Source organism: Sinohyriopsis cumingii, chromosome 3, assembly GCF_028554795.1.
Source record: "Sinohyriopsis cumingii isolate HCF-2022 chromosome 3, ASM2855479v2, whole genome shotgun sequence".
Taxonomy (NCBI): domain Eukaryota; kingdom Metazoa; phylum Mollusca; class Bivalvia; order Unionida; family Unionidae; genus Sinohyriopsis; species Sinohyriopsis cumingii.
In genome coordinates, this window is record NC_142963.1 from 80761588 (window position 1) to 80789062 (window position 27475).

The window sequence follows — 27475 nt, forward strand, 5'->3', positions numbered from 1 at the left end:
AAATAAAACTCTTCTATCACCATCAAAATGAGAGAGGAAAAAATGTTCTAAAAATAGACTAGAACTACATTCGTGGGTACTGAACTGGAAGTATTAATTGTGATGTAATTCCTGATACGTGATAATCTTATGTACAGTTTACATGTTTTGTTTAGCGACTGTGGGGTCGCAAATCACGGGCGAGTATTATTTTATTTTTGTTGTTAGAACACAGTTTTCAAATGGGAAGGACAAAAAAAATAATGAAGAGCACATGAAGGCATGTAGGTCTGAATGTAAATAAATAATTAGCAGTAGATAATATATAGTTTTAGCCGGTATGCGGAGAACTCGCCAAATAGAGAACTCGCCCCAATTGGTTGGAAAAGTCACCCCAAAACGTGTCACCCAGATAACCTTTTAATAACAGAATTAAATGATCTTTTACGTGATTCATATTTAGATTCTTTTATATACGCGATCATAAAAGATATTAACTGGTAATCATAAAAGCAATATCATAGTAATATTTCAAAGGACGAAATTAAGTCTTTATATAATCTAATGAATGACGACAGTATAGTGATTAAAAAGGATGGGATAAGTTACGAACACTGACAAAAAAGAAGAAATAAACTAAATGATTAGCGTAGTACAAGTGATCTTTCAGAAACCGTCCGAATTCTGCGCATTAGCCATGATGATGAACTCGGTAGCGACCGCATTTTCTGAGTAGGCATCAATGATGCTTTTTATCGAGTTCAAGTAGCATTCGTCAATGGTTAGCAAATATCAATGAACAATCAGATTAAATTGTTCAGTTAGAGAAATGATACTATAACCCTTTGGCTTATTGACGGTGATCGCCAATTCAGTCGATTTCGGGTTATAGAGGTCCATGCCATAAAGTCATCTCAGGATGACTTGGGTTATTAGGTTGGAACCCTTACTTATATAAAACTGCAGACATCACATCATGCTTACACTCTCTCTATTTTTCCAAATAAAATGCATCTATTGATTTGAAGAGCAGAACAAAAGAGACAGATAACACTTATTTTTCGTCAAATGAAAAAGTTGAAAAATTGCAAATTTTATAGATTTAATAAGTTATTAAGTTTAATAAAAAGAACAATAAATAAAGCCTTAACAACCATGTGGCGACATCTCAGAATTACTATATATGATCATTGGGGCGACTTCTCCAGGCGAAGTGGGGCGACTTATCCCGACACCTGGGGTGAGTTCTCCCAGGGCGAGTTCTCCATGGGGCGAGTTCTCCGCTATTTCTTTTAGCCGATTGTCTTAAGTTCATAGTCAACATACCATACTAATAGTAACACTAAAGCAGCACAGAGTTTTCCATCCAAGCCAACCTAGCTCATCTTTAGAACAATTTCGAACACAAGAACCAAAACTCAAAATTCGTGCAAGTACATTCATTTAGATCAGTATCCTGGAAACCCCTCTGGTGGCCTAGTGGTTAGAGCGTCCGCCTCGGATACGGGAGGTCGTGGGTTCGATCCCCGGCCGAGTCATACCAGAGACTTACAAAAATTATACTAACAGCTGCATCGCTTGGCGTTCAGCATTAAGAGGTTAGTGTTAGGACTGGTCAGCCTGGTGTCAGAATAATGTGACTGGGTGGGACATCATGCTAACATGTCTGCGACATGATGCCCCAGTGCTAGACATCACTATAAACTGCCACATTGCAGACATCGTAGCGATATGACTGAAAAATTGTAAAAGCTGCGTTAAAAATCAAAATCACATCACATCACAGTATCCTGGAATGAGCGGACTCCTGCCTGCAGATGGTCGCCTGCCTTCCTGGTCACTTTTTTCCCTTGCCTCATTCGGACACAAATAAGCGTGCAACGCACACATTAAACGCCTAACATAAATTAAAGCAAAACTAAATGAGTAGCGAGTGGCGCTATGGTGTCAGAATCCTTACACAATTCTATCAAGAGGCCTACAAGAACTACCCAGTCCAGCAGCTAGTAAAAGCAGCTAACTACATTTCTATGCTACACACCTACCATTTCCCCGAAATTACCTGAGAGGAAAAAGGACTGCGGGGAAATGTAAAGAAGCAGAAAAAAAATGGGGAACTTTTGCTTAAAAAGCCCTTCTAAGGGCTACCAATATTGCCTCTTATCCAGGGAACCATTTTGGCTTGGTTTCCCGTTTTGATAAAACTATTATGTACACTAACTTGATCCTTCAATCCTGACCACTTCAAAATTTAAACCTTTTATGAAATAACAGTGACGATACTTTTTATATGTCGCTCACACATATTAGTTATTAAAAATTTGTAGAGCATCTACAACGTGCACTATACACTAGAATTTGTCCAATTGTTAGGACGTAGGAAAATTTTACCATATGATGCTCACTGTGCAAACACAAGCCCTTTTCCTAGATGACGATTCTGCAAAACAGTGTGTACAAAACAGGTTGACAAGGTTGATACGATTGAAAATAGATGTCATCCAAGCCGTTTTTGAGATATTCTACTTGCCCCAAACCCATGTTTACTGTCATGGGAGGCTACTCTTCTTCCTGACCGACTATTGGTATTTCACTATCAACATACTGCAGAGTAACTATGGAAGGTGTACATGCCTGACATCAATTTCAAGAACAACACAAGCCTGAAACACCTAGTTCACAAAACTGTCCGCTGCCACCTTAAGAATTTGTCTGAAACTGGTTTATATCAAAAGTTGCGTACATATCACATATTTAGACATTATCTAGTAAAATGGTATAAAGGAAAACTTTTTGTGCACAGAACTACTTTGCGGCAAAAAGCACTGCATAATTTACATTTTGAGTTATGACTGCATTTCTTGAAAAATTTTAAATTGTTTGCAACTTACAATGCTTTTGGTCTTTGTTTACCACCATAGCATCAGGAGATAATAAAAATTCCTTTGCAATGTTTCATGAACGTTAAGAAGAGATTTAGAAGTTATAAATTTTAGGAGGGAATGACAGAAATGCTATGTTATTTGTCAGTGACAGAAATGAAAAGTTTCTATAAATTCTTCTAGCAAACTTAAAGAAATCACACATTTAAGTAAATAATGTGCTTTAGAAGTACGTTTAGACTGATATAAAACAAGCAGTTTCTAACCTTTCATTATCATTCTGGAGATGCTAATAGCCGTATCAATGTTGTGTGGGTGTGTGTTTGGGGGTGGAGTGTAATCACAACAACAGTCTAGCTAATCTGGAGAGATCAAAGTTTAATCAATTAACATTAGACCATGCTGGAATATTGATATACCGATGTGTGCGACCTTGTTATACTTACAAAGTGACGTATTAAATAAATTAATTGATATATAGCCAATGAAAATCATAGTAAATAATAAAATAAGGAATAGAACAAATATTTACAGTGGAAAATTCAGTTCAAGGTCAAAGCATTTTACTAGCTTGGCTTTTAATATGCACGTACCATAAAACAATCCCTATGGAAGCTAAATCGTCCGTCAAATTCACTCTCTTGTGCACTGAGATCCAAATGAGTATCTGGATGAGATTGAAGCTATTGTTTCTTTCAACATCACTAACCAATTAATCCTAATCTTTTACCATGCAAATTGAGACCTTCAAACAGAATAGAAACAAGTGATATTGATGTACTTTTAACATTCAGTGTAAACATAAGAAGTTCAGAAGAGAAACTGTGTGTGTATTGACAAATGCATGAAACTGCCACCTAATTTTAAGCTTTAACCCTCTTTATTAACTGAACCTAGAAATTTCAAGATATATACGTAACACTGAAACGTTTCTTATTAGCACCCAAATGTGAGATATGAATCTCTTATGTCAACTTCACAGTGGGGTCATGAAGGTAAAAGTTATGTTGGTGTGCTAAAACTTTCATTCTTCTCACCAACATATATCAAGCAACATGCAATATGCATCACTATTTTTAAGACCGTTCCACTGGTGACGTTCAGCATTCACAACAGTATGTTTATATATGATTCCTCTGAAATCTATCAGCTCCTGTGGAGTTAAATTACTTTTAAGAATGCGTGTTGACATGCTATCAATTGTTACTGTGTGTCTGTATTAAAATGTGAATAATATTCATAAAAATAGGGCCACAAACCTTGACAACTGACTTAAATAATTTAATATACATGTATATGCAAAATGAACAAGTTTAGGATATGAAAGTTGGAAATTATCTCCAACCCAGAAAGAATTATACTATGTATATCACGTGGTGGGAAGGGTAAACAATGTATCTCAAACTGGATTGATATAGACTTAGATAATAATAATAAATAAATAAGAATAATAAAGGATAAATGGTGGTTGTAAAACTTATTTTCCATTCTCAATATGCAGACGGTTTTACTCGTGATGATTCATAAAGGTTTTTGAAATTTGCTTTGGATCTTTTGCAGCAATATTCCTCTGATCTTAGTCTTAAAATAGAAAAAGATAAAAGTAGTATGTTTTGAATTTTGTGTTGAATATGAACTAGTTTTTGTGATGGTTACGTTTTAAACGATTTCAACGAATATTCCAGTTATTAGCTAACCCACCAAACTTAGAGGAAATAACACTTCACGTTTGCAATGGAACAAACTCGTTCTTACACTATCCGGAAAGATGGCAGTGCGTTGTTCTGGCTATTCGGGTAAAGAATGTGATCTTTTTTGATTTTATTAAAAGGTCATCGAACGACGATCTACTGAAAATAAATAAAAGGGAATCGACGACTATCTACTGAAAAATTAATTTTCAGATATCTAATGTATGCCTTGCTACGTTATTAGCTGACAAGAATGAATTGATATTTTTTCGTACAAGTCAATGGACCGTGCACTCTTAGTGCTCGTCAGTGGGACGTACATTCTTAACCGATGCTATCTTTAACATCCCAAATAACGATTAACATTAGTCGGGTTATTATCGGACGAATATTGCATGATAGAGATATTAAAACGAGCGTTTTCACTCCGACTGCTTGGAGTCTTGATGAACTGTGATTGTAAGAAAGAGAGCAGACGGATCAGTTCTGGAAATGCACACAAGCATTCAATAGTAAAAAAATAAATAAACGATTAATACTTATCCAACTTTTTCTTATGTTATTCCTATGTTTTTTCATCCGGATAACTGAGTCGTCGGTTGAAATACTATTGTTTTAACCGACGACCCAAGGTATCCGGGTGTGTATATTTATGCTACAGATGGCTTGTATCAACGAGAAACTAAAATTTTCTGACACATATTGCTTGTAAACCTTTGAGCAATTGTGTGTTATAAACAATGTCATATGTGTCCATATTAGTATCGACTGATAGCGAATACCAACATTCCTCGCTCACACGTTAGCAACACATGGACTGTTTTGGGTTTGTTTTTGTTTTTGCTTCTGTGATGCTCATTTTAACTCGTTTACTTGCATTACCTGATGTATGCTCGACAAGACCCCGAATTATTTTTATGCATCTGTTGTTGTTGTGGGGTTTAACGCCATTTTTCAGCACACGATAGGCTATATATGGCGGCCAGTATTAATGGTGGAGGAAGAACCCGGGAAAAGCCCGGAAAGAACCACTGACCCACGAGAAGCTACTGGCAAGCTTTCTCACATACCCATATTGGCTGAATCTTAGACTCGAACCGACGCAGGCAGAGGTGAGATGGCAGTGATCCGTAACGAAGAGCGCTTTAGACCACTCGGCCACTCGGGGCCCCTTATGCATCTGTAGTTTAATAACAAAAAGATCGTTACTACCCTCATAAAGTGATTGTTTATATCAAGTGTGAACACTTAAAACGTTAGAAATTATGTCCATTCATACATTTAAAATAATAAATTAAGAGTATCACAAAAGGCATATATAGCGATGCGCATAATGAAGTTATTTATAATATCACCCACGGCTTTTTGCTGCTGTAATAGTTTGTGTAAGCATGAGGCGCACAGACCAGCAATTACACTGGACAACAAATTTTTACAAAAGTCATGTTACTGAAATAAAATTAGTCAATTCTTATCAATTTTTATGTTCTGAACACGAATATGACAGTCAAATTGCAAAATTGGCTCTAGTTTTTTTGTAATCTGCAAGAAATTAATGTTTACATAACGAAATGCATTCCAATAGTAAAAGGTCAACTGTAATAGCCTACCTATAAAAAATCAAGTCATTGACTACATCTTAGATTTCTTCGCCTGTCTCTTGTACAGCTGTTCGGGAGCATCTCTGAGGAGTGTCCAGCAGTAGTCAGCCAGCATTGTAGTGGACCATTTTCCCTGGTATCTTTGTTCCATTCTTGCGATATCTTGATGAAAACGTTCGCCGTGTTCATCACTAACAATACCACAGTTGCTAGGAAAGAAATCCAAATGGGAATGAAGGAAGTGAATCTTTAGAGACATATTGCAGCCAAGTTTCTTATACTTCATCAACATGTCTTCTACTAGTTCCTTATAGTTTTCTGCCCTAACATTTCCGAGGAAGTTTGTAGAAACTAGGCGAAAAGCATTCCATGCTTGTTTCGCGTCACCTTCCAGCAAGTTGTTGAACCGGTCATCTTTGAAAAGCTCTCGAATCTGAGGACCCACAAAAACTCCCTCTTTAATCTTTGCTTCGCTGAGTCGAGGAAATTTTTCATGCAGGTATCGGAATGCTGGCAAAGTCCGGTCAATGGCTTTCACGAAGTTCTTCATCAAACCTAGTTTGATGTGAAGGGGTGGTAGCAAGATTTTCTGAGCCTCAACCAGAGCTGGGTGTTGGATATTCTTCTCTCCAATGGCTACATTCTGCCTGTGAGTCCATTCCTTCCTCATGTAGTGCATTTCCCTTGCTCGGCTATCCCACTCGCATAAGAAACACATGTATTTTGTATATCCTTGCTGCAGTCCCATTAAAAGGGCAACTACCTTCAAATCACCACAGAGGTGCCAGCTGTACTTGTTATACTCAATGGAATTCAGTAGCTGCCTTAAGTTATCGTATGTCTCTTTCATGTGGACAGCATACGCTACTGGAATAGATGGAAGAATGTTTCCATTGTGCAAAAGCACAGCCTTGAGACTCAGTTTCGAAGAGTCCACAAATAGTCTCCATTCTTGTGGGTCATGAGTGATTTTTAAAGCATTCATGAGGCCCTCAATATCGGAACAGAATATCAGATTACTTTCCTTTCTGAAGAAAGGCTCCAATTGCTGGTGGCGCTTTCGATATGCAGTAATTGTGACATCTTCTTCTAGAAGATTCCATTGTTGGAGTCTTGATCCTAGCAATTCTGCCTTGTTCTTTGATAAGTCCAAATCACGAATCAGGTCATTTAGTTCTTCCTGTGTTATTCTGTGTGGGGTTGATGATGCACCACAGTGAAAATCTGGATCACTGCATGCTGATGGACCAGGAGAAGAACAGGTCGACTCACCTTTGTCTTCGTCAGATGAATCAAGAGAATATTCTGCTGGAGGTTCTGGAATAGGAAGTCCCTCACCATGTGGAACTGGTCTCAATGCAGACGGAATGTTTGGGTAGACTATTCTTGACTTCTTTCACTGCGTTATTCCGCCGGAAAGAGGAGGAACCAAGCAGAAGTAACAGTCATTTAGGTGGTTGCTTGGCTCTCTCCACACCATTGGGACTGCAAACGGCATTGATGACCTTTTGCAATTCAACCACTGTGAAAGCTGTGTTGTACATGTAGCACAGCATATATGCGGAGCCCAAGGCTTGTCTTGGTCACCAACCTTGCATCCGAAGTAAAGATGATATGCCTTCTTCACTTGAGAATTGATACTTTTCTTCTGGTTGGCAAATGTCACTTCCCCACAAATATAGCAAAAATTGTCCGCGGTATTAACACACTTTCGAGGCATTACTGTTCTTTATTGTACGTAAATGGATAAAATAATAAGTTTTATGTAACAGTAGCTTGAACTGTCTCGCACAACGTCTAAAATATTTTAAATGCTGAACCTATCTGATTGGGCTTTATATAGTACACTGCTTACGTCAGCTTCAGCAGCCGCCTGGCATTAGTATAATAGGCCTACACATGTATAGTACACTGCTGACGTCAACTTACTTCAGCAGCCGCGTGGCATTAGTATTGCATTGCATCAGAAAATGATGCAATCAACTGTGGATGATGTGAGCATGATGGTATTATGCAATGTTACATCATTATTCCGGATGTTGCTGCAGTCCTACTGGAGAAATTTACACAGTGAAACATAGAAAATGAGGTATATGAATATCTTCAAAACGAGAGCCAATACAAATTTTTCATGGTTATATTCGTGTTCGGCACACCAAAATACTACAGATTAGGGCCTTTTCAAGTCAGTAATGATTTCACTGTTGACCAGTGTTACCGATGTAATCATAGCACACTAAGTACGGTTCATCTTTTCCGTGCAAAAGGTGAACAAAACTTATTTTTCTGCTAGTGGATTTTATTTTAGTGAAAATTATACATTTTCTCTCCGGAGAAAATCCATTTTGTTTCTTTCGAAAATAAATTTCCTTTCCACTCGAAGAAAGTATGTTCCTCTGTGAATAAAATTGTTGCCTCAACTCACGTCATACTTTTCTATACGAATTTCACTTTCGCCACAAAAGACATTTTCCCGTTATTTCCTTTGCGGAATATACCATCTTTGCTGCGAATGAAGAAAAAATAATAAGAGAAAAATTGTGTCATATATCAGATAAGGTAAATTAAAAAATGGAGACAGGGTAATATGACTAGGAGAGAAAATATAAATTATGAGTCCATATATAAGCTGAAGACATGAAAACAAGAAGTATCCTTGCATTGTTCAATCTAAAAAAAAATAAAAACGACGGGAGCCTCACTTGTTACATTTATACATCTGTGGGAAGCAAATTATTCATGCTTCAGTGTTTAGAGAATTTCGTCAAATTCGCATCCTATTATTCACAATTAGAACATTTGTTTTCACTGTTTTGAACGTATCCTTTGTTGTTGTTGTTGTGTGTGTATGTAGAATACGAATCCTGATGTTATATATACGCTTGGTGATCAAATGCAAACTAAAAATATGTAGGACGTTTCTTTTTTATTTATTCTTTTAAATTCCAACCGGAATCGCGCAGTGAACATGGCGCGAGAAAACCCCGGTTCTACCTCCCCACATAGGATGTTAACACGATACAGCCACGATTGTAACCCACGTGAGCCCTCAAGCGATGGTCCCACGAATTGCACCAGTGAGATCAATGCAGGCGCTGTGAGCTGACTGGCTAATAAGCATAGGCAACACAGAAGTGATTAATTCTTAGAAAATTGATCACGCAAATGTTCTAATGCGTTGTTTATACCGTACCTGTCGCATTCTAAACACTCGTTATCCTTGAATATTGTCGAAGCTTTTTTGGATTGAATAACGCGTTCTGCTGATTTCCAACTGTTAAACGAGTCATCATACTGATTTTATTTAACGAGAACATAATTTATTCTTTTCAGTTCTTTGCTCTTCAAGAGCGTTTATACCTTGTATATGTCATCCTATTTGTCTTATAGTGCTAAATATTGCTCGTAAAAAAAAACGCCCTCCATATCCCTTCCATTCAAATCACATTGTAAAGTATTATTTTACCAGGTATTACGTGCCTGATTTTAAATATTGTATCGGTGAAGTTGTGTAGATACCCTTTCGAGAATATTGTTTTGAATTTTAAATGTTGAATGTTTCACCGATTTGTAATTTTGGTGCTCCAAATATATCATTTATCAAGGAATCAAACAGCTGCTTGATAATGTGGGTCAGTCTATTGATGTGTAATGAGTGTTATTGTATCACATAGTTTCGTTAAAACACAGCTCTTTTTTCTTGTGTAATTTAGAGTGAAATACGTCAATGTACAAATTTTGGGTTGCTTATAAGGGTTTCCACTACAGGCGATTTTATATATCGTTAAGTTGAAAGGTACTCAATATTTTAATTGTCCATCGAATTCTTTACTTCTTTTGTTTTAAAACCGTGTCCCTCATCAAACTGTACATTTAGGATTTCTTTGTTTGAAAGTGTCTGTTGAAACGTCGTCTATATGATCTTCATATTTGATTTTAATACCTGCAATCCATGCGTATTTTAAAAATACAGTAATTATCAAGATGTGTTTATATCCACTGATGTGTGTTTGATACTCTTGAAGGTCATAAATTCTACTTGCCTCTGATCATACACGTCACTATCATATGACCCTCTATAGGGAACTCATTGTCTTGTGTAATATTTGTTAATTGTTGAGTTATTCATATTTGAATCTATCTTCTCAAGTTTAATTCGTTCTTTTACTTGATGGACGTTTGTCTACGGAAGTGGACTTTCAGGATCGTCGTTTAGTTGCCTTAAATGATGCTAATTGTCAACCGTTTAAAACAGCATGGATACCGCCATGTCGGCCTATTCTGCGCGTCGGGTAATTCTGCGAACGATACTTCATTTCTGTAAACATTTGATCACGTGCTATTTTGGGTCAAAAATAAATTTTGTATCGAGAAAGAAGAATCGTACATTAATTAAGAAAACTGATATTCATAAAGTGTACAAAAATATCCCACATTTAGACTCGAAATGCACATAAAAATGTGATTTCTAAATGGCAACGTGAAGACCCACTCCATGACCTTCCTGAACCTGTAACCCAGAAAATTCGATTTACTATGCATCTTTTAGAATCATACAGATAAATTCATTATATAAAAGATGGAAATGTGTACCTTAAAACAAAACTGTATTTTAATCCAAGTTTCCAATTTTGCAAGAAGATGTTCCACACGTACAAAATCGTTTGCTACCCAACGTGTCTAATTGCCGCATGAACATAAATTATCAACAAATTCCCCAGCGTATAATCTGTTTCTAAATTATGTAATAATTTTTCCCCATCAACAAGACGTTGTAAACACATTACATACGATTCAATGTTGTTTCTCTTCCACACAATAGCTTATTTTTCATAAAATGTTGAACTTTACTAGCTTTTTTACAAGATCGGTTAAGTTTGTTTAATATCTCTTGCCATTTATTGTCATTTTTGTGTTGAATTTTGTAAAATTAGCTATAAAACTGACCTAATTACTTGACTGAACTGCTGACAGAAACAGTCCAAAGTAATATATTTCATTTCTGTAGCAAGATGGATAAACATTACATATTTTCAAAGCTATGCGCAGAATAGGGCGACATATCGCGAGTCAGGAAAACAGGGGTGTGGTATCCCCTGTGTCCAAAATTAATATTATTTTGAACAGAATATTCTGGTGACAATTGCATCTTTTCAAATGGTAATCATTGTTGTATTTTATTTTTGTCAATCGCTCGAATTCGGTATGCGTTTTGCTTCAATATTGGAAACGAAAACCTTAGGTGCGCAGAAATGCCCGACAGCAGTGTATATCATAAGAGCAGATTACTCGTAACAAAATGTCTTTTGACATAATGATAAGACCATCGGAACATCTACAAATTGTACATTTATTTTCTAAATTTGCGCCATTTGTTTAATCATTACAGATAAATGCTTTCATATCAATGCCAACTACTGCTATTGCAGTTGTCGATAAAAAAAACTACTCCATACTTTTAGACTTTTAGATATCGATGACAACTATTGCTAATGCAGTTGTCGACCACAAAATTACTCCATACTTTGAGATATCGATCCCAAATCTTGCTATTGCGGTTGTTGATCAAAAAGCTATTTCATACTTTGAGATATCGATCCCAAATCTATATATTGCAGTTGTCGATCAAAAAGCTACTCCATACTTTGATATAACGATCCCAAATCTTGATATTGCAGTTATTGATTAAAACCAAATACTTTATACTTTCAGACACTCATTATTTTTAATACATTTTCATTTCGTGATTATGGCCTGGATTTATCTGCGCCAATTCCACATGAAGTACATCGGATTTCAGCGGCAATGGAGCAGCGTGTTGACATCTGCAAGTATGTTTCTGTTCTGTCATTGAATGTTTGAAATCATAATGTCTGAAAATATAAAGTCTTTCTATTGAAATTATGAAAAAGACGCAGTGGAATATAATGCTCATTTCATTTTGAGTACAGTAAGGAGGATGTAATTGCACTTAGAATATAGTCGAAATTACAGTACAATTTCGAAATATGTAATCAAGCTCGAGAACCTATGACATGGCTCATGTAATTCGGATTTGCAGAACTAAGAAAGTACATTCTGAGGAAATTCAGGTTGTAAAACTGTAAGTATAATTTTTTTGCCATTGTTATTATCAGCTAAAGAAGACAGTTTATGCCTTGTCATTTGCATGTTATTTGTAGGGACTCAACAATTTTATGAAATCTGGCGTGTATCGTACGCCTAAATCAGAAACATTGTATCAAAAAAGTTAACGCGGAATGTAGCAAAGCAGCTGGTATGTGGCAGTCCACGAAACATCTGCTTTAGTTCATTCAGAAGCAAATTTAATCAACCAAAACGTAAAGCGCTTACTACGTGAGTGTACATGGTTTGTTTACAAATCAAAAGTACTGGCGTCTGCGTCCATTGTTTGTTTACAATATAAAGTAGTTTCTTTATGAGTGCGATATGAAGTACGCGCGATTACAATATCGCAAAATACTGAACGATTCTGACAATGTAAAGTTAACGGAGAAAAAAAAGAATATATAATAACATGTATAATTGATGTCTTAATTAGTCAAATCAAGTTTGTATTCTCACGAGTGTTGTTTTGTATCAGAACTAACCTGACTACCAGGAAGTGGTCCAGTTGTATGGAATTTATGGATATAGGGGTATTTTATGCAGAAGTATGGAGTCTTGTGACGTCGGGGTATTTTTTGCAGTAATACAGAGTTCTAGGGATATGGGACATTTTATGCAGTAGTAAGGAGTCTAGGGATATGTGGGTATCTTATGCACAAGACTGTAGTCCAGGGATATGGAGATATTTTATGCAGTAGTACAGAGTCTAGGGATATGGGTGTTTTTCATGCAGTAGTATAAAGTCTAGGGATATGACTGTGTGTTATGCAGTGGTATGGAGTCTAGGGATATGGTGGTATTTTATGCATATGTCTGTAGTAATGGGATATGGGGATATTTTATGCAGTAGTACAGAGTCTAGGGATATGGGTGTTTTTCATGCAGTAGTATAAAGTCTAGGGATATGACTGTGTGTTATGCAGGGGTATGGAGTCTAGGGATATGGTGGTATTTTATGCATATGTCTGTAGTCATGGGATATGGGGATATTTTATGCAGTAGTATAGTCTAGGGATACGGAGGTATTTTATACAGTAGTATGGAGTCTAGGGATATAGGGGGTGTTTTATGCAATAGTATGGAGTTTTGGGATATTGAGGTATTTTATGTAGTAGTAAGTAATACAGTCCAACATTGCAATTGTTTTAATGTTGCTTCGTTCAGAAGGAAGAAAAGTTGTTGAGCAGGTTGTTTATGAGAGAGCTGACTGTATATGAGAGAGCTGATATTTGAATTAATCAATCAATCATGTTTATTTTATTTGCTGCGCATCTAGATCTTCCTTATCATAGATGAATTTGCTATGCATGTATTAGTTTTTGTATAAGTTGTAATTTAAAAGTGAAAGGAATATATTTGACTGACACATTAGCATTAGCTAGTAAATTAGAAAAAAATATATTTTCTTTTAATCGGATAATGTTTTAAAAAATCTGATTTGGATCGAAGATCGATCACAACATCCCATTTGGCAACGGTGTTGACATACGTGATATGTGTCGATTAAAGGATCGTAAATATAATTTTGTTTCTAATATTCAAAATTAATTTGTGACAAATACAACTGTTTTATAAAAATAAAACAATAAAAATAATGTTTGAATTATTTTGTCATGGAAAATGAAAACCTGCTGTTAATATAATTGAATTTATAATAAAATTACTTTGTAATTTCCGTAGAAATCCTTATTGACGAAAACAACGAAAGTATCGGTACATTTTTTCTTAAATAAAGGCAGGATACGAAAGGTTTGATAATTTTTTTTGATAACTGCTGGTCTATTCATATGCATTAATTATGAAAATTTATAAATTTAACCTTAATCTCTTGAGACAGAGGGCGTTGGATTTTATATTAAAAAAACTTCATCTTCGATCTCGTAAGTGCCTTGAAGAGACAATATCCATACTTAATTTCCTTTCTTTTCTTTTAATTGTATTTGTTTTTGTTACTTATATAGCCCAATTTTGACTTGCACATCTTAGTTCGTGCAGTGCAGCGCAACTCTAAAATTAAACGGCTTCTTAGTTTTGTAAGTTGAATTGTATGAGTGTGAGTATGTGTTTCCATCTCTCTCTCTCTCTCTCTCTCTCTCTCTCTCTCTCACACACACACACACACACACACACACATATATATATATAATCTGGAAGTTATCATATATGTTTGTATCTTCTATTGTTCTGAGAAACAGCACTTTATCTCCCACCCACTACTTCAAAGATTATAGTCTTGATAGGAGGTTGTTAAAATGAGTAACTCATCCGATGACAATAACATTTTGTAGCATGCGGATAAAATTTACTAATTTGTTTCTTCTTTTTTAAACTTTAAGCCAATACTTGACACATCTTGTCGTACAAAGAACAATTACAGACAACGATCTCGCTCTTCCGATACAGTAGCATTCGATATGGTTTTGTCCCATAAGAATAAACAAACCAAATATGTAATTTGAATACCTTCGAGACAAAATAAGCGAAATGGTTTTATTTTAATCCAAACTGTCGCCTTAAACCTTGTGTTAAATTGAAACATTGACTGATATTGTTATATATGTTTGTTTTGTTTTGTTTTGTTTTGTTTTTATTGTTTTTATTTTATTTTATCTTTTAGCTGTGTAACTATTGTTATGTAAACTCTTGTTTGACTTACGACAGGCAAAGGACACTTTTTAAAATTTATGTTGCAAACCTTTTTATTATAATAAATTAATATTTTATCAATGTTTTCAAAACGAAATATATGAAGTGGATAAATATATGAAGATGGAGATGGTCATGATGGCAACCGTATATCAGGTCTGTATCGGTTGCCGAATAACAAGATCCAGATTTTTTTTCCGTGGTTCAAATTACACTTTTCCTCTGAATACAGGCTTAGATTCGCCATGACCTGGTCACGTGATAATCAGCCATTATGCGTAAGTCGCAAAATGAAGCGGCTAAAAAAGTGACAATTAGAGTCCTTAACTTCCTTAAATTGGCAATTAAATCATGCCAGGGCCTGTAGAACGATGGCTTGAAACATTTATGTGCAAACATTATGCAGATAGATTTGAAGCCTTCGGTTTTAAGACCCTGCAATCTGTAAGTAAAGCCAGAGTTTGATTTCAATATGGCTTCCAAAAATAGATCTGCCTCATTTGTAATACACGTTTTGTTTTGCAGGTATGCCAATTACAGCTGCCGCAGTTACAGGCTATGGGCGTTGCACAAGAACATTGTGAAAAGATTCTTGAAAATGTCCATGTTCTAAGGCAAACATTAATTGGTGAGTTACAGTCAGAGAAAGCCATTCTTACACGTTCATTCTCAGATGTTCTGAAAAGCTTTGTGTAATTAATTTTACATGCCGTAGAAGTTAGCCCTTAGGGCTGATCCAGGAAGACTGTGAATAAAAAACAGATATAATAAACAAACATCGTATACGAAAGTGTGACAGTAATTGGAAAAAATAAACATTAAGCCAGGTAAAGCTATCACGTCAATAGTGTTTTATCTACAAATGGCTTCATGTAAGCCATTTGACTCATCAAGCAAAAAAAACAAGTGAGTCAGAATCCAAACTTATGAGTCTTATAAAGGCTGATGATCAGTTCTCAATAGTTTCTAAAATATAGTTATATTTTTTTAAATACACGACGAAAATAATAGTTATATAATGTAACTAAAGCCAATAAGGCAATTCCCTTGCCAGAAGCATCTGAACATTATATAGGTGTTAAAAATCTTGTTGAAGGTTTCATCTCATCAGACATAATCTCAGCATATATGATAAGGTGTTTATTGTTGGCTTTGTCAGTGCTTTCATCTGTCATTGCTGTCACAAATAACGAATTTTGCATGTTGCGTATAAGACTGTCCTCAGCAACGTTTGATAGGCGCTCCAGTAATTCTGAACAGGTAGTAGCTGAGTCATACTGATTGGCAGAATTCTTTATATTTTAAACAAGAAATGTCTTCTACACTCAGGCAATATATACACTTTAATTGCACTTTCACTGCTATGTCTTGTTTGGAAGAATGTTTTTGTAACCCTGCATTCAAATCTGCCTGGTGTTGTGGACCCTCGATCAGCAGTTTGTGTTTTGGCCACTCAGCATGCCTTGCCAGTGTACTATTCTGAAAGTTATTGTTTTTTGCACCTTTGGTCATGGTGGATTTTCTATAGCCTCTGTACATATATGGTAAAATATAAAGGCGCTGTAACTGTGACATTCTTCACATGACTTCTTTTTGAAAATGTAGCCAATGTGTTTCAACCATTGCTGCACAAACTACGTTTTATCTTACAAGTGACTGTTACCTCATCATTGGATGATGAAGGCTCCACCAGTTTAATAACAATACTATTATCATTGGTTGGTCATAAACACGGTCCAAAAGATAATTTTGTTTGTTTTGGATCTATTTTAACTTTTTTGCCTTGGAAGCTATTTTCAATCAAATGCTGACAGTATATTGGAACAACTCAAGGCATAAAATTGAGCAAATGGAAATTGTTGTCTCACTGCGTGACAAAGGTGCACATAAAATTATTGTTTCTCATGAGAATCACTTTAAAATCACGTTTATTTTCTGTCTCTTTCTTGGGTGTGGTGATTATACGGTTCTAACATCTGTTGCAACAAATGATGTGACAGTTATAGGTCACATAAGGTCAGCTCCAAGCTCCACGCACAGTTTTAACCCTATGTGTTATGATAACATTAGCATAAGGAACTGATGTGCGAGTGTTTTCCGTTTGGGAGAGTTGTAATCTAGTCATTAAAGTAGTTAGACCAAACCTTAATTTTGTTTTAATCAGCAAAACATAATATTGGGGTGTGTAAATTTACCTACCATTGACAATTTTTAGACCGAACCTTTGTTTTTTGTTGATGAGTAAAATGTAACATTGGGGTGCATCAATTTATGTACCGGCAATTATTTTTGTGCGTCAGATTGGAAAGGTCTGCGTATATGACACATGGGTAGATACAACACTGCATCATTGAACATACTTGAGGTATTGAAATATAATACATGGGTCTTGAATCTCGTTCCATATGATATAGGATCCTTTGAGTCTTGTTCCACACAAGTGTAACAATACATGAAAATGATGCATATTCTTAATTCCATTGTGATGTAATTTGCCACTGTCATTTCACTGGTCATTAGTTTCGTGGATGAATGACTCATTTGGAAGGGGACCAACTGTCTTCTTTTTTTATACAACTAGTTGCTCATAAAATTTGCACCAGCAAAATTCTGCTTGTTAAACTTTTTAAATCTTCCAGCATCATTTTATCAGTTTATGATTTATAGAAGAAGCATATAATAAACTGATACAGCAATGGTGATTTTGCTGATTGTATGTATTGCAGTACGAAGGTGCTTCAGTTATTTATTTTTTTCCCCGTATTTTTAATAATATGCATTTTTGATGACCTTTAAGTCCATATTTGAAATATTTTGACAGTTCAGTTCAGTTCAGAGCACATTGTCAGCATTGGTGGTTGCTTGAAACAGTGGCTGGCAAAAATTAGTATCATTGTATAGAACCATACCTAACAGAGACGACAATTAGACAAATAATTATCTTTTCATTCATTGTTAAAACTTGCTTTGTTTCTTTGATAATCTGGAGTTGGGTTGACTTAACACAGCTGACAAAGAATTAAACTGTCCCAACAGAAAATCAGCTGTCCCTCATAAGCATAATTTAATGACTTGGAAAAATTTAATTGTCCCTGTGGGCCTGAGCTACCAGTATTAATTGGCCCTATCATGATTGGCAGTTGCCCTTTGCTGCTACCATACAATTTCAGCAAATTTCAACTTTTAAAATGGGGGATGCAATTTTCTTGTTTTAGGGTTTAACGCCATTTTTCAGCACACGATAGGCTATACATGGCGACCAGTATTAATGGTGGAGGAAGAACCCGGGAAAACCCCGGAAAGAACCACCGACCCATGAGAAGCTACTGGCAAGCTTTCTGACATACCCACATTGGCTGAATCTGAGACTCGAACCCACGCAGACAGGTGAGATGACAATGATCTGTAACAGAGAGCGCTTTAGATCACTCAGGGCCCCGGGATGCAATGTAACTAACTGTCTAAATATGTAAAATGGTGAGAAAGGTCATAGGGACTGCATTTTGGTCATTTAATTCACTTTATATGGATTAAACTGCAAACAGTTTTAATAGCCCTTTTGCAGTGAGAGTTAAATGATTTCTGGACAGCAGGTACATTTATGGAGATGTAAACATCACTAAGAGCTAATTGACGTCTTAAGACCTTGAGTTATTAGTTTGAAATGTTTGTCCTACTGAATTGTTGAACAGCAATTTGCATGCAAGATCTTAAATAATAATTGTCTAAGGTCATGTATGGCTTGGATACTAGAATTGGTTGTTTCTCAAGAACAGACCTGCCAACTCTTACGATTTTGCCATAAGTCTTAAGAAAATTACCCTTAAAATATGGATTTATGTCATACTGGCAAAAACTACATGGAAATGGTCGTTGCCAAAAAATCCGGATAATTGGTTCATCATTGTTTTATTCGGATCCACATTTCATCTTGGAATTAGTGAAATTAGTCAGGGAACCAGACTAACTTTACAGCAGCACCCAGATGCTTTAAACTGCACCTATTTGTTTATGCGCAGTATCTGCATTATCAAACTGTTGATTATAGAATTTTTAAAATGGCATCCAAAAAGAGATGTTTAAGGTGAAAGGGAAAATAAGCTTCTAGAAAAGTGTTAAAAATCAACACAGAAGAATAAAAAGGAGTATTCAGATTTTTGTGAATAAAAGCTGGAAAGGACACAGTTACGTTTAATGGACATCAGGTGCCAATTTGAGTATGTCTTGTAGCGGGAGATATGATTGCTGTCGTCAAGTGACATGGAGGAGAATTTCCAAGAATTATGTGACCGCTCTGGTGGCCTAGTGGTTACAGTGTCCAGCTCGGATGTGAGAGGTTGTGGGTTTGATCCCTGGCCGAGTCATACCAAAGACTTAATAAAAATGGTACTAACAGTTGCCTCGCTTGGTGCTAAGTATTAAGAGGTTAGTGTTAGGACTGGTTGGCCTGGTGTCAGGATAATGTGACTGGGTGGGACATAACTATAAACTGCCACACTGAAAATTGTTGAAGCTATATTATAAATCCAAATCACACACACACACACACCAAGAATTATGTAAAGTTGAGACAGCAACAAGCCATTGAGCTGCATAGGGTTGGGAACTAGAGTTTGTGCTACTGTACTAGTGGTAAATACAGTCTGTGCGTACTTTACAAACTTTTCAGCTGAACATATTGTTTATCGTTGATGCATCATACTTTTAATTGTGTTTTCCAGCTTTACAATAGCAGTTATTGATATTTTCTTACACCTTATTGAAAACTGGCCACTCTTATGGAATAAAATCAATTGCCTTACTGGGATGGACTCGTCAGGGTTGGCAGGTATGCAAGAGTATTCCTTAATCATCATTCCAAAATGGTAGATGAGGTGAAGAAAAGTGATTTTTGAAAACATTTTAGATTGAAAAAGATGTTGAAAAATGATTCTGTTGACAAGTAAGTAGTATTCTATGCTTTTTGTATGCTAGTAAAACAAAACTGGCACTATAAAATGACAATACAGTAAAACCTTTTGTGAGAGACTGCCCCTTCTGCCAACAAAAAGAGGTCTCTCAAGACAGGTGGTCTCCCATAGCAGGTTTATACAAAAAGACCAGTTTCCAAATTGCAATTTCAGAACAATTTTAAGAAAAATAACAATTACTGTACATATATTCTATTCATTATTGCTAGAATATTGTATGCATTCATCTAAAAACAAAAGTATAAAGCAATAAAGATATACTTCTATCTTTAAACATGGAACCACATTTACATTTGAAGATCACATAGTTTAGCATATAAAATCGTTTCTGAATTACTCCTTTTCCTTTATAACAACCTAAACTTGTTTTACTTTCGTTTAAATTGCTTTTTTGTGAGTGGTCTGCTCTTTTTCACTTTCAGTTATAGAAATTATTTTCTCCGGCCTTAAAATTTGTCTCTTTTAAGTTGGAGGTTCGTCCATTGTTATTAAGGTTGTAGGTGTTAAAATTATTAGTGCTCATTTGTAATATTGAATGATGAGACAGTTTTGACAGGGCTGTGGGAAAATATGAAAAATCTATACATGTGCATTGCATATCTAACAATTACTGAAGAAAAAGAAACAATTATCGCATCCAGAAACAGAACCATTTACTCAGAGACAAAAGTCAACGGTGTCATTCAAAGATGACATACAGTGATTAACTCTAAAAGCAAAGTGAGTAACCCAGTCGCACCAAGTTGAATAGAAGACAGTTTTGTGATTGGAATGTAATCACTTGACATTGGGGGTAAAACAACAAACATCACGTCTTGAACACTATCAATCAAATCCCGCAAATGATTCTCTCTTGCTGGTTTAATGGACAATGACCTTATTCACCCCCAGCAGTACGGATTAACGCTAAAGACAAACAATATACGCGACAACTACATCAACTTTGGTACTACAACAGCAAGTTGTGACATGTACATTAACTTGGTTTATGGACTGTAGCATCTCTCATTCGGTAGCAACAATCATTTTTTAAAAATATTCCTTTTGTTTTTGATCAGAACAATCATTACTAATCAAGCGGTCGTTGTAACAAATGCTTACATATAGGTCAGTGATGTCTTTCTGCACTTGTGATACAGTCGTTCATAGGGATGCTGTGTCCTATGATAAGGTGGGGAAGCAGGCTAAGTGTGGGAATAATTAGTCTGGTTCCCTGCTTTGTATGCTTCCTGCATTGCTCACGCCTATACAAATAGCGGAGAACAATGCAGGGAGCATACGAAGCAGGGAACCAGACTAGGAAATAATCTATATATTCTTTAGTCTTTTTTATGAGAGAAACTATAAAATACTGTAAGCGTAGCTAAAATAATTCAGATGTAGCTAGTCTGTTTTTTAAATATTTTTTGTTGTTGATTGGTATGAGTGGTCGTTCTTACGGGGATTAAATAAAGATCGGTTGAGTTTATTCTCGTTTTTGCGATGTGGTCATTCATAGCAGTGTCAAAATGCATATTATGCCAAGACATCGTGGTCGCTGATCACATTCATAACAGCGTTTATATAATAAAATGGATCCATGCATTATGATTGTGGTTGGAAATGACAGGTGGTCGCTCATAGCAGAGGTTGCTTATAGCAGTTTTTTACTGTACACATGATCTGTCGTCAGTGACGTCAGTCACCCATAGTTGAAATTCAGACCCGTTTCTGAATCATTAAGTTTGAATTTTTGAAACATTTGATGCATTTGCCATTTAGTAATCCCATCATACTTTTTAGTGTAATTGAATTTCTGCATGAGTGTGGAAATTACAGTTTGAAAACAGCTGATCCTCTTGTTTTCAGAAGTAACATCCCTGAAATCAAAGCCACCATATGACCCTGCATACAGATGGTTAATAGATAGTAACATGGTTGCAGCAGCCATTGTAATACCCCATGGCACCATCTTGAGCTGGTTACTGGATAAAGATTCCAATTTTACTGCACAAAATCCAATGAAAGATAGATTATGATATAATACCTCATTCGGTTGATCTCTGCTACCAGAAATATGAAAAAAAGCGGATATCTCACAGCATACAGTACTCATGCTCTGTGTCAACATAAGCGGATTATGATCTAACAATGCACTGTTAAGATGGTTTGTCAATATGGGCAAAGAATTTGTTTATTTAACACGAGATAAATGTTAGTGCATTTTGTATCAAGTTTGCAGCTTCCTTTCATGGGGCATACTCCAAACCATGTTTAAAAGGCCAACAATGACACCAATAAAATAAAACAATCACCAGATGGTATATTTTGCCACCAATAAGGAAAAAAATTCCAAGTTTGCGACATTGACGAAGCCATACGTGATCCCAGAATAAACTTTTTGCATGTTATTTTTCATCCTTTTTAGAAGAAAAATACATACAAAATTTCAAGAGCCACGTCACGATTGTCATATGTTACTGATATGCAAAGCTCTTCCCCAAAATGATAATAAACATTTTTTAAATGTTTTTTTCGTACTTTTGAGAAAGTTTTTTTTTCGTTTACGAGGAAAATACGTGTATATGAAATTTCGGGAGCCACACCATGACCATGTTATATTTGAATTTGTGTTATAATGGAGCATGCTATAGCATGGCCACACTGTATATTGAATATCTTGTGTTTGAAGGATTTTATATTTGTTTAGATACAGATTGAAACAGATTGTTTGGATACAGTTAGATGCAATCTGTAAATGCATTTCCTACCCACCATAGAAAATTGAAATAAAAAAATTATAAAATCCTTCAAACACAAATATATAGAAAAAATTGCTGTGTTGACACTTTGAGGTTGGACTAATGATGAGCAGAAACTTTGGGATTACTTACATGATGTTGATTCAGATCATGGGATCAAATGAAAATGAGCACGGACTGCACAAGATACCAAATTAGATGATGCTGTGTACACATGGTTTACACAGCAACGTGAACAAGGTGTTCCCATCTCTGGAACAATTCTCAAGGCTCAGGCAGAGAAAATGGCAAAAATTATGGACAGTGAATCTCATTTTAGGGCAGCCCAAGGATGGCTTTGGAGAGTCCAGCGCCGACATGGAATTAAACAAAATTCGGGAGAGATGCGCTCAGTGAATGAGGAAGCCGCATGTAATTATCCAAACCAGCTCAGAGATAATCATCTGTGAACAATACACAGAAGACCAAATCTTTTAATATTGCCATATGGTGGCTGGAGACCAAAATGTTGACTATATAAAGATCATACAGTTTAGAAATCTGAAGGGTTTTGCTCGGCAACAGATAAATCAAGGAGTAACACATACAAAAAATTAACAGATTTTTTCAAAATGTGATGTTATATCTGTCAAGCGTGTCACAATGGCAAGTATTATCGTGTTCAAATTTACATTGTTTCAGATTCGTAGACCCGTTAAATTCATGTTGGTAATGATTAACCCTAGTGATTTATTTTCATTTCTACCTGAATCAAGTCTGTCGTTTGTTTGTTCGTTCGATCGACAATGTTTCTCGAAAAGACTGTTGATCTTTTGTATTAAAAACCCATCCAAGTTTAATCAAGTAATAAAACTAGAATGTATCCAATTCAACAAACAAATTAGTGATGTAGTACACAATGTGTGAAGTGGTATATGTGTTAAACGAATGGAAACTATGTGGAATAATGTTTTTGATGATCTCCTCAGTATACTGTAATTTATTCTGAAATTAATGTTGCTCTCCGAGGAAAAAATAAAGTACACCTTTATGAAGAGATATTTATTCACAGCTTGATTGTAAGTTGAGTATTCAACACAATAACCTGCCACCCCCACCCCCCCCTTTTTCCCTATACGTTGATCCCTTTATTGGTTTTGGCTTTTTTTTTATAGGTCCCTCGATAACTCGTGCCTCACTTATAGTGAAATGTTTTTGGATCCCGATGTGCGCGAGTTATCAATTGAGAGGTGTAAGATGTTACAAAAAATGGATGCAGACCACAGCTTTGACAGAAATTGACTGTTTTTGAAACCAGAAAAAGAAAGTTAATACACTGATTGGTACTGCTTGGGTGGTCTAGTGGTTGGAGCATCTGCCTAGGAGAGGTTGCGGGTTCAAACCCCAGCAGAGTCATACCAAAGATTTTATATAAAATGGTATTAACAGCTGTCATGCTAGGCACACAGCATTAAGAGGTTAGTGTTATGACTGGTCGGCCTGGAGTCAGAATAATGTGAGTGGGTGGGACGTTGTGCTACGTGTCTGTGGCTAGACATCACTATAAACTGCCACACCTCAGGCAACATAGCGATGTGACTGAAACATTTACGTTAAAAATCCAAATCACACGCACACACATATATGTGATTACTTATTTGCCTCAACACATTCTGTTTAGTTGGAAACACCAATGAGGTGACAGTGTTAGGGACCCCATGGTGACAATCTGGTTAGACATGATAAATTTTCCCATTTTCTTTAGGGGTTCTAACAAATGGGAAGGTAAGCAAATACTGTAGAGGCTGTCCATTTAGTATGCACACAAAAAGGAGACATGCCCCCCCCCATGTGTACAAACTAAATAAACTGTGCCATAGGAAAACCTAATGCTACAATGTTTAATTATTTTGTAAATGATGAAAGAAATACCTGTATTTATAAGGAACACAGGTACTGTGCATATGAGTACATTGACTAATTTTCAGGCTGATGGGATGGTAGAATTATGAAGAATGATTGCTTCCAATGCATATTTTTCTGGGTAATTCTTATTCTTTGAGCTGTGCCAGATTGGGATTTGGTGATCTTGTAAGGAAAATTTCTGCACCTTTTTAGAATTGCATTTGTATTGAATTCCAATTGAGGATATTTTATACATTTATGTATTTTGTAGAGATCTGTTTACTCTCTGAGATGAAAATTTGTCTGTTACTTTTATCTCAGTCTTAAAGCTTAGGGCTCATATCAGATTACTTAGAACATGATGAATCACTTAATTTATGGAAGTACAGTCAAATCTCTTTCTTCATGCTCATCCTAAGAACATTAATAGACAAGAACTAAAATATGAGTCTTTAGTAATGAAAATAAAGGTGTTTATATCACAAACAACAAATTTATTTAACTATAATCAGGTCAATATTTCACACAAAAAACAAGTCTTTGCGTAAGTAGCAATTACCATAGATACACCTCATTAGCTGAAAGTTTAGTTGGACTTGAATTTGAGAAATAAATTGGTTTTAGCATTGACCAAACTTAAGGCAGCATTATGTATGATTTTGAAATGGAAGCCTAGATTTATATCTTCTGATAACTGAGTTTGATGTATTGTGGCACAGCATCACAAGTGCCGATGAGGTTAGGGTAAAGTGCCTTCCCCAAGAACATACAATGGTAGCTGATGCCAGCTGATATAAAATCGGTGCTTTTGCAGTTGCTAGTCTGTCCTGTTCACCACTGAGCCACAGTGACTTCTGTCTCCAATACCTCTTATGACATACAGGAAAACACATTTTACCTATTCTGCATCCCCAAGATTGCAGTGTGTCATAAACTGAGAGTCCTTTACACAGAAAACTGATGTCAACCCTTATGGTTTTACCAGACGTCTTATGGAAATGACCCTTAAAGTACAGACTTGTGGAAGAAAAGCAATAATAGAGGAAATGTTATTTTGTAAAATCTGGATACTGGTATATCTCTCTTTGATTTGGATCAGGGATTCATTTTAGATTTGCCTGAGCTTGTCAGGAAACCAGACTAATTTTGCAGGAATACCTCAGACAATTTAAACTGCACATATTTTTTGTTTTTCATTCAGAACATCAGCATGATCAAGCAGTTATTGAATTTTATACAACTTTTGTCCAGCAGTCTATACATGTTCAAGATGAAAGGGACAAGAAGCCTCTTAAAAAGTTTTGTTAATACAGAAGAATAAAAGGGAATATTCAGGTTTTTGAGGGGGGAAAAATGACAAAGGGTAGCAGTTATGTTTATTGAATAATAATGTTGTTTTAATTATGGCAGGAGTCAGTATTGCTGTCACCTTTTGAAACTGAAAAAAGAATAGCCAATGATTATCAGGTTGAGAGATAACAGGAAGCCATTGAGCTCCATGGAGTTTGGAACTATAATTTATGAAATTATCCTGGATGTAATTATGGTCTGTGTGTACTTTACAAACTTTTTAGTTTTAATTAAAGTTTACTGTTGATGCATAGGTCTTGACAATAGTAGTACATGATACTTTGTTATACACATAACTTACGGAAACCTGGCCTATCATAAGAAAATCAACTGCCTTACTGAGAAAGACCTGTTTGGTAGGTAGGTCTGTGATAGTGGGAATAATAATAATTTCTGTTTTAAAAAACAGAAAATTCCCCACAAAAGTTACACTTCAATAATAGACCAGCAGAAAGGTCTTTAAATTAAAAGCTGAGAGTAGTCCCAATAGAATGGCTGTGCAGGAGAGTGAACAATTTGGCTGTAGTATGAAACTACTTGACACACCTGTGGCATCTATTTATAGTTAGCTCCGGAGGTATTAAAAACCTGAGCCAGAATTTGTACTAAAACTCCAATATTTGCACAGTTATAGAACTGTTTCAAATTGGAATTCAAGTGCTAGTTTATGCCTTACCAGTTACATGTTTTTCAAAAGTTTGTCATCAGAATAGAATAAAAACTACATGTAATATGTAGCTAGGCAGGCATTTATGATATACATTCACGGCTGCTAAATGCTTATCTTTTAACACACAGGTATGGCTGTTTTGTTTGCATGTATTGGTGGCTGTTGCTCTTAAACATTTGCAAGCAATATTCCGATATTATACACAAATTGATTTTTTACAAAGACACATGATGTAGTTTTGAGACTAAAAACAGCTAAGAACCTGAAACTGGAACTTGCACATGTACTTTTGTACTGTGCATTATGAGTTAAAATAACATATTCAGATATGTGATAGGTGTTTTAATTTGGATAGCATGATTCACACTTGGTTGCAGCTTCTGAAATAACATTTGCTTTTTTTTCTGAATGTATTTCAGCTGGAACAGGAAGCGTAAAAGCCAGTGATCCACCACCTTTAAAATCATCCTTTGACCCCACAGTTAATCCAGCTAGCACTGCCCTTCGATCAGTTGCAATGAATGCAAACATGAACAGAGGTATGCATGCAGGCAGATTTACTACGCATCCCAGCCAAACTCTACACTTGATTAGACTAACAGTGTGTACACATTTGTCTAGACAATTATTATATGTCCTCTGGGAGTCACTGTAGCTCAGTTGGTAGAGCATCATGCTCGTAATGAAATGGTTGCAGGTTTACTACCCACCCATGCCAGCCTGGGTCAGCTTCATCTGTGTCCTTGGGAAAGGCACTTAGCTCCCTTTTCCTCAGCATGATTTAGCCACAATAAAGTGCTGAAGGTGCTGTTATAAACCATCCAACCCTATTTGAAAGATGGGGTGTACTATGTAACGTTGGTCCCTCTCCATCTGTAAAATTTAGTTTCCACTCCATTAATTTTTAACTGAAAAGTTTTTCCATGGTGATA

At 35.9% G+C, this 27475-nt stretch overlaps 1 protein-coding gene and 1 long non-coding RNA gene across 3 annotated transcripts in view; both read left to right on the plus strand.

Annotated features, from left to right (window-relative positions):
- Nucleotides 1–7547: 7547 nt before the first annotated feature.
- Nucleotides 7548–27475, plus strand: part of LOC149803185 (uncharacterized) — a 495629-nt gene continuing 475701 nt past the window's right edge. Inside the window, exon 1 of the long non-coding RNA XR_016420152.1 lies at nucleotides 7548–8366. This is a non-coding gene — a long non-coding RNA (uncharacterized LOC149803185). The remainder of the gene's footprint in view (nucleotides 8367–27475) is intronic.
- LOC149803186 (uncharacterized) overlaps nucleotides 15182–27475 on the plus strand; it is a 78022-nt gene continuing 65728 nt past the window's right edge. The window contains exons 1-3 of one of the 2 annotated variants that reach the window (XM_089952801.1): nucleotides 15182–15372; nucleotides 15454–15556; nucleotides 26963–27082. In XM_089952801.1, the coding sequence (XP_089808927.1) occupies nucleotides 15280–15372; nucleotides 15454–15556; nucleotides 26963–27082 (316 nt within the window). In that variant the 5' untranslated portion in view covers nucleotides 15182–15279. The remainder of the gene's footprint in view (nucleotides 15373–15453; nucleotides 15557–26962; nucleotides 27083–27475) is intronic. The other variant, XM_089952802.1, reaches the window with a different exon arrangement.